Source organism: Pan paniscus, chromosome 4, assembly GCF_029289425.2.
Source record: "Pan paniscus chromosome 4, NHGRI_mPanPan1-v2.0_pri, whole genome shotgun sequence".
Classification (NCBI taxonomy): domain Eukaryota; kingdom Metazoa; phylum Chordata; class Mammalia; order Primates; family Hominidae; genus Pan; species Pan paniscus.
This window is the reverse complement of record NC_073253.2, coordinates 33,414,333-33,423,242: the sequence shown is the minus strand read 5'-3', so window position 1 is coordinate 33,423,242 and position 8,910 is coordinate 33,414,333. Positions and strand designations below refer to the sequence as shown.

Genomic DNA, 8,910 nt, shown 5'->3' with positions numbered 1-8,910 from the left:
ATACTTAGCGCCACCAATGAGGTACAAACTCACATTGAGAGGTCCCTAATTTGATGCACACAATGTCATCTGCCCCTCCTGAAAAAACCCAAGTTTAACCTAAATCTAAGTATGAGAAAATAGTCAAACAAATCAAATTGAGAAACACTTTGCAAAACAAAACATCGGTAACAAAATACATGTATCAATGTTGCAAACTAGAGAGAAAGACTGGGAACTGATGTAGGTTAAAAGAGACTGAAGAGGCCAAACACGGTGGCTCACGCCTGTAATCCCAGCACTTTGGGAGGCCGAGGTAGGCAGATCACCTGAGGTCAGGAGTCGAGACCAGCCTGGCCAACATGGAGAAACCCCCTCTCTACCAAAAATACAAAAATTAGCCAGGCACGGTGGCGGGCGCCTGTAATTACAGCTACTCGGGAGGCTGAGCAGGAGAATTGCTTGAACCCAGGAGGTGGAGGTTGAAGAGACAATTGAAGAAATTTGAATATGGCCTGTAATATGTAATGTTATCATATCAATGTTAAATTTCAAGTCTTACGGTTATGTAAGAGAATGTCTTTATTATTAGGAGAAAACTGTCAGCAAAATAATGTGTATGCATATAAAAGCATATATATATATACACACATAAACAAATACACCTACACATATGTACAGAGAGAGAAAGCAAATGTAACAAAATGTTTAGTAATTGGGAAATCTAGATAAAGGTTATATGGAGGTTCATTTTACTATTCTTGGAACTTTTCTGTAGCTTTGTAATCTTTCAAAATAAAAGCTGGGGAAATAAAGGCATATCTGTAGCTTTAGTACTGCTTTTCTTAATTTGCAGTTACACAGAGCTGTGCAATGTTAGACCAGCCAGTATGGAATCTGCAAAATTTTCCTCTGCTATTATCCAGAAATAGGTTTGCTTTGTGATGTGCAGTCTCTCCCATAGCCACCACCCACCCATACTAGAACTTGCAAAACCAAAAATTGTCTCTTGCAGAATAAAGCAGAAACAGCCTTGACATCTTTAAGTAGATTATATGCAGATTTTAAGAAAACTTGCTAATGGCAGAAGATATAGTAAAATGCTGGACTTCTCTTAGGGCCTCAGGGCTGCTTGCCGGGATCCCCGCTAACTGCACGGAATAGTAAGCTAGTCACTGGAGTTCCCTATGCAATATATCTATACATCATTGAGAAGATCAGGAACAATAAACTGACCAAAAAGCCAACATAAGAAAAGAAAGGTTGATGGCAGTCCTGTGAGACATGTCACTACCGAACCAATGACGACTCCTTCAGGAGAAGTTACCTGACCACACAGGCCAGAAAAAGCTTGCTCAGCTGGAGGCATCTCAGTGGAGATTCCAGTGCCCAAGAGCGAAGGGTCAGCCCTGCCACCCGCCAACAGAGTAACGACGTGTGCACAGTGGGGCATCGCCACCATGGAAATGTGGTGTTTCCTCGCCTCACAAGCAGTCTTGTCGGCAGGATCCAAATACAAGAAAGGGAGTCCTAATACCTTTCAGGTCAGGAAAACTACCAAGGTAAACTCCAGATCACAAGATGAGAAAATTCAGACAGGCAAGAGGTACGAGGGAGTGGTGGAAGGCTAACTTTCTGCCTGGAGGGTTGACTGTGACAAGCCCAGTTCTTAAGAAGAATGCTTGAGAGTTACTGTCTTAGAGCTTGACAAGTTTGTGTTTAGTAATTCCCTTCTTTTTCAACCTAAGGTCATACTTTTCTTTTGGTGGTAGAGAAAAAGAGAAGCTGAAGACAACAAATGATAGTGAAGAGACTGCTCCCCACCTGCACAGGCTATGTCCTGTAGTCTCAGGATCAGAGCAATGAGAACGGTATAGGAAGGTTATAGAGCCTCTTGCTTTTGGTGTGAGAGAATGGTCATGTTTGTTTGAGCCAGACTTTAGTAGTCTAGAATGGGAAGACATTTTGAACGACAATAACAAAAAAGTCAGTCTTAAGGAGAAATGTAAAAACCAAAAAGCCAACATGAACAAGCCATGGGAAGTACTAAACATAGGCACAATTGTTGCTGCTCCTACTTTATTATATGTGGATTTTCTGCTTCTAGAATCATGTCCTTCAGGAATCACAAACATTCTCAAGAACAGAAAACATCAAAAAATAAAGGAATGCTTTAAATATGGTAACGCACAGGGGATAATAATTTCTAAACTTTCTGAGTACTTACTCTGTCCCAGGCACTGTTCTAAGTACATTATCTCATTTACTCTTGAATTCTGTGTGTTAGGTGCTATAGGTCCCATATTACTGATGGAGAAACAGAGGCATAGAGCAGTTAAATAGTCTACCCATGGCAGAGCCAGGGTTTGAAGACAGGTGGCCCACATGCTCTTAACTCACCATTTTTGCTTAGCCTTCTAAGCAATATCTATGAAATCATGCTTTTGCTAGTCTATAGGGTTTTAAAAATTTAAATTAAAACAAACCCATAACTATTAAAATCTCTTGGGTTGCAGCAGTATGAATGGCCCACTTTGGGAAAGAATATGAGGCTCCTATTTCTGGCCTCAGAATCACTTGGGTGTAGTAGCGAGAAAGGCAGATTCCTCAGTCACACCATAGATCTACTGAATCAGAACTGTAGGCAAGGGGCTGCCTTTTAAACAGGCTCTCCAGGACATTCTTGTGCAGCCTAAAGTTTAAGAACAATCCCATTATGGGTCCCCCTAAAGGACGTATAATGGTCAAGGGTTCGCTATTGAATCTGAGATAATTAAAGAATTTAAGCAAGATAATGGGGATAAAATCCAGGACCGTACCAGACCACCCTAGGAGAAAGCTGTGGAGACCATTAGAGATAACCTGGATGATGGTGGAGGAGAAAAGCTAATGGCTGCAAAATAAATGAAATCCCTAGTTTCTTTTGTACCAAGAATGATTCCCCAGGAGAGTTGCTTTGCGGTCTTGTTTGAGTGACAGTTTTTACTGCTGATAAATCTTATCAGAGAATGTATTAAGGTAGCAGTATGTGATGGTCAAGGTTAAGGTGCCTAGAAAGGGAGAGATGGAAGGCTTCCAGAAAATCAGAAGTCCACAAAGAAGAGGCGTGACTGCAGCCCAGGGCCCAGTAGAACCTGATGGAGGGAGCCATTTAAGAATTGGAGCTGTGGGCAAAGCAGAAGTTGGCTGACCCATGGAAATCAGAGGTACAACTGGAGCTGCATGAAGAAAGCTTTCAATTTTGTGTATCTGCTAGGAGAGAATTTCTATGTAGGGAGAGACCCAGCCTTTGCTGAGAAGATGTTTTGGTAAGCCAGCATGTAAGGAAGCCTTAGGGCTTGGTTTCAAGGTAGAGAAGAAAGCTCTTCTGCATACTAAGCAGGTGGAGTTGGAAAAAGCCTCGGGGAGGGGTAGCTGTCAGAGGAGGGGTTTCTGCAATCTCCTGATGATAGAGAAGAGGTGTCTATATGGATGTCTCCAGTGAGGTGCTGACATTGTGTGATTTGACCTTTTTGCACAAATTACCAGTAAAACACACATATCAACAATATATGGATGACTAGATTCCTGCAAGCTGGGGTGTGGGGTGATATAGTTTGGCTCTGTGTCCCCACCTAAATCTCATCTCAAATTGTAATCCCCATATGTCGAGGAAGGACCTGATGGGAGGTGACTGGATCATGGGGGCAGTTTCCTCTTGCTGTTCTCATGATAGTGAGGGAGTTCTCACAATAGTGAGGGAGTTCTCACGAGTTCTGATGGTTTAAAAGTGGCAGTTTCCCCTGCACTCTCTCTCCTACTGCCATGTAAGACATGCCTTGCTTCCCCTTCACCTTCTGCCATGATTGTAAGTTTCCTGAGGCCTCTCCAGCCATGCAGAACTAGGAGTCAATTGAACCTCTTTTGTTTATAAATCGTCTGGTCCCAGGTAGTATCTTTATAACAGTATGAAAACGGACTGATACAGAGAATTGGTACTGGCAGAGTGGGGCACTGCTATAAAGATAACCTGAAAATGTGGAAGCAACTTTGGAACTGGGTAACGAGCAGAGGTTGGAACAGTTTGGTGGGCTCAGAGGAAGACAGGAAGATGTTGGAAAGTTTGGAACTTCCTAGAGACTAGTTGAATAGTTTTGACCAAAATGCTGGTAGTGATATGGACAATGAATTCCAGGCTGAGGTGGTCTCAGATGGAGATGAAGAGGTTATTGGGAACTGGAGCAAAGGTCACTCTTGCTATGCTTTAATAAAGAGATTGGTGGCATTTTGCCACTGCCCTAGAGATCTGTGGAATTTTGAACTTGAGAGAGATGATTTAGGGTAGCATTTGAAAGCCACAAAGCATTCAAGACGTGACCTGGCAGATTCTGGAAGTGTTCAGTTATATGTGTTCACAAAGAGATGGTCTGATATTGGAACTTATGTTTAAAAGGGAAGCAGAGTGTCAAGGTTTGAAAACTTTGCAGCCTGACCATGTGGTAGAAAAGAAAAACCCATTTTTCTGGGGAGGAATTCAAGCCAGCTGCAGAAATTTGCATAAGTAACAAGGAGCCGAATGTTAATAGCCAAGACAATGGGAAAAATGTCTCCAGGGCATTTCAGAGATCTTTGCAGCAGCCCCTCCCATCACAGGCCTGGAGGTCTAGAAGGAAAAAAATGGTTTTCTGGGCTGCTCCACGGCCCCTTGCTATGTGCAGTCTTAGGACTTGGTGCCTTGCATCCCAGCCACTCCAGCTCCAGCCATGGCTAAAAGGGGCCAAGGTACAGCTTGGACTGTGGCTTCAGAGGGTGCAAGCCCCAAGCATTCGTGGCTTCCACAAGGCTGGGCCTGCAGGTGTGCAGAAGACGAGAGTTGAGCTTTGGGAGCCTCTGCCTAGATTTCAGAGGATGTATGGAAACACCTGGATGTCCAGGAAGAGGTCTGCTGCAGGGGTGGAGCCCTCATGGAGAACTTCTGCTAGAGCAGTGCATAAGGGAAATGTGGGGTTGGAGCCCCACTGGAGCACTGCTTAGTGGAGCTGTGAGAAGAGGGCCAGCATCCTCCAGACCCTAGAATGGTAGATCCGCTAACAGCTTGCACTGTGCACCTGGAAATATCACAGGCACTCAGTGCCAGCTGGTGAAAGCAGCCATGGGGGCTATACCCTGCAGAGCCACAGAGGCGGAGCTGCCCAAGGCCTTGGAAGCCCAGCTCTTGCATCAGTATGCCCTAGATGTGAGACATGGAGTGAAAGGAGATTATTTTGGAGTTTTAAGATTTAATGACTGACCCATTGGGTTTCAGGCTTGCATGGGGCCTGTGGCCCTTTTGTTGTGGCCAATTTCTCCCATTTGGAACAGGAACATTTCCCGAATGCCTGTACTCCTATTGTATCTAGGAAGTAACTAACTTGCTTTTGATTTTACAGGTTCATAGGCAGAAGGGACTTGCCTTGTCTCAGATGAGACTTTGGACTTGGACTTTTGGGTTAATGCTGGAATGAGTTAAGACTTTGAGGGACTGTTGGGAAGGAATGACTGGTTTTGAAATGTGAAAAGGACATGAGATTTGGGAGAGGCCAGGGGCAGAATTATATGGTTTGGCTCTGTGTCCCCACCCAAATCTCATGTCAAATTGTAATCCCCACATGTGGAGGGAGGGACATGTTGAGAGGTGATTAGGTCATGGGGGTGGTTTCCCCATGCTATTCTCTGATAGTGAGGGAGTTCTCATGAGATCTGATGGCTTAAAAGTGGGAGTTCCCCTGCAGTCTCTCTCTCTCTCTCTCTTCTGCCACCATGTAATACATGCCTTGCTTCCCCTTCACCCTCCATCATGACTGTAACTTTCCTGAGGCCTCTCCAGCCATGTAGAACTGTGAGCCAATTAAACCTCTTTTGTTAATAAATTACCCAGTCTCAGGTAGTATCTTTAAAGCAGTGTGAAAACAGACTAACACAGGGGACTGAGAGTTGCCTTGGTATAGTCAGTGCTTAATCAATTAACCCATGCAGACAAAGGGACAGCTGCTAGGTGGCTTATATAATCAATGGAGAATTTGCAGGTGTGTAGACCCAGCTAGAGAATGGAGATGGCTTTGTTTGAACACATTGCTGGGGTATGTGTGACAATGCAGGTTTATGAGGGTCCTGAAAGACACCAAATGAGGCCCAAGAAATCGAGTCCAACTGGAGGTGGGCTGGGAGAGAAGTATCTTGTGAGGAAACATTTTTGGAGGAATTTCACTGAGAAACAAAAGTAGAAACTTCACGGGGCTACCGCCAGGAACAACCAGGCTACAGAGTTTGTAGTTCATAAGTACCAAGATGGTTTTCTGCTGATCTGGGAGGTGTTGGGCACAGACAGTCGAGATGTCAGAGAAAAAGCAGCCGGTAGACTTAGGTTTCTTAGAGGAAGATGACGAGTTTGAAAAGTTCCCTGCCGAAGACTGGGCTGACTTAGATGAAGATGAAGATGCACATGTCTGGGAGGATAATTGGGATGATGACAATGTAGAGGATGACTTCTCTAATCAGTTACGTGATGTTCTTTCTGTTTTATCGTAGAGCTGAACTAGAGAAACATGGTTAGAAGATGGAGACTTCATAGCGTCCAGAAGAAGTGTTGAAGTAACCTAAACTTGACCTGCTTAATACATTCTAGGACAGAGAACCCAGGATGGGACACTAAAAAAATATGTTTATTTCATTATCTGCTTAGATTTATTTGTGTTTTTGTAACACAAAAAATAAATGTTTTGATATAAAAAAATAAATAAGTACCAAGATGATGCAAAGGAAGAAATTTTCCCCTCAAGATGAACAAATATCTAAGCAATTGGGAGGTGCATTCTCTGGTAACATGAGAGGTTTGTACAAGCATGAAGCCAATCAATGTAAAGTGATACCTGTCATGGGACAATGTAGAAACCTTGCTTGAAGAGGGTTTGATAAAGAAGGCAAAAGGAAAACATGGAAAGAGGATCTGGCACCCTAAAATGAGCACAACCCTAACATGTGACCTGGAAGCGGTTCTCTTTCTGTTACGGTGCAGTAGCACAAGGCCCTCTGGACCCATCGACTCAGTTACTTCCTGCCCAGCAGCCCCTGGTCTTTCAGTTTAACTATTTCACACAGATTTTCCAAGTGCCTTTATTTTCTCAAAGTCTGTTATTCCTCCTCTAAAATTCTGAAATCTGTAACTTCTATTTATTTTTAGCCCCTTTTCTACTATATATGCATCATTTTGAATTTTTATTCCATTCTTAATACTAGGGGTTCTCAAGAATTTTCCAACCCAACTTGAACTTTGGATTCCCATTTCCCTTAGTTTTTACATGAAATCTTTCAAAAACTGTACACCTCCCACCACCCCCCCAAAATTCAGCGTAGCTAAAAAGGAAGGGAAAGGAGGCTGGTATTCTATGGAACTGACTAAGGCGAACACCAGGTTTTAGGATGGGTGAGGCTGTATACTCTGGTAGATAACACCATGGAATTTGACTTTACTCTTCCAATTTAAATGATACAGGTGTCAATGAAGATATGAGATGATATCAAGTTTGTTAAGATTCAATGAATATGCCTCTGAGGGCTTCCCTAGATTTCCCCATGTAAATGCATTAGGGAGATGATGAAGGTCAGCTCTCTAAGATGTGAAGTTGGCTAGGCTGAGGGAGCATCCAAAGGGCACTTTTGCTGTATTTTGTACCTCCTACTATGTCATCCTGAGACTCCAACAAAATTACTTTATATGGTGGCAAAAATGGCTCTGGGCTAGCATTGTCATCTGGATCTAGCATTCAGGGGTCAGGAACGGTTTCTTATGTTACAGAACTATGTTGCCAAACCAGCCACGGATTATAGAATCATCCCTGGGCATGGTAAAGTGAACAGTCACACCACAACATTGTGATGAGGACCAGTCTGTGGGCACGTGCTATCACACAGCTGGTGGGCCAAGAAGCCTAGGAGGCACTGAGCAGGGCAGGTCTGGCTTGGCCACCACCAGTAGCTCAGCTGTTTGAGGAAGGAGGGCTTGCAACTGAATGTTCAACGGTGAGGAAGAGGAAGGGAGGCAGTGCAGATCTGGTGTTGCAGAGCAGTTCCAACTGGCCCTGACACATTGCTGAGATATGCTGCATATTGCAGGGAAACATTGTGATTGATACTGCACTCTGAGCACCACAGCTAGAAGGCCACTCTCTAGACCCTCCGTGTATTTCTGCTACCATAGTTGAGTTCTATACTTATCCAGACTCAAGACTATTTGTTCCCCAGACTGTTGCATATCAGCTAAACTTATCATTATTCATAAGTAAATTAAGTTAAATATTAGATAAATATATGAAATATGAATGCAAAAATCAAGGCTGTCCTTTTGAAAACCTGGTTGAATATTTTGACAAGATTCAATAAAAGTAAGTTGCTGGGCAATGATTAAAATAGAAAGGCTATTATAAAATTCTAGAAGGATTCTGCATTCAGTTTGTCCAATAGTATTTTTAAGTTTTTGCTTCCCTTTAAATGAGTTATCATTGGAAACAGTAGAGGTTGTATAATGAGTGCACTTTATGCAAGAAAGACGAAGCAGAACTCCAGTCAACTCACTGACATTCGAGTATAATAAAAAGCCTGGGCCTTATATCAAAAGCTGGACACAGTTACTTTAATTTAAAACAAGCATTCATATGTCTGTCTATGTTTTTTCTTATGATTCACCTCTTTAACCATTATCTTTCATTAACCAGCCAACTCCCAGTCCTGATTGCATTGGAGAAGAAGCCCTCTGTGGAGCTTCCACTCTCATTATTCTATTGAGATCCATGGAATTAGGAATTCCCATCCTCAGTTTCTTCTTGGAGGTACAGAGCAGTAGCATTCCATGAAGGAGGAACTTCAAAAGAGATTGTGTAATTCAAAGGTTTGTTAATTTCAGCCTAATCATGACCA

General features: G+C 43.0%; 1 protein-coding gene across 1 annotated transcript; it reads left to right on the top strand.

The window, feature by feature from the left end:
* Positions 1-6,295: 6,295 nt before the first annotated feature.
* Positions 6,296-6,525, top strand: LOC129397875 (26S proteasome complex subunit SEM1-like). The gene has a single exon (XM_055113092.2). The coding sequence runs from the start codon at positions 6,331-6,333 to the stop codon at positions 6,523-6,525; it is 195 nt and encodes a 64-aa protein (XP_054969067.1). The 5' UTR covers positions 6,296-6,330.
* Positions 6,526-8,910: the final 2,385 nt, after the last annotated feature.

Excerpts from the sequence above, each read along its gene's own strand:
- LOC129397875 (XM_055113092.2), top strand. The coding sequence starts at position 6,331 with ATGTCAGAGAAAAAGCAGCCGGTAGACTTAGGTTTCTTAGAGGAAGAT.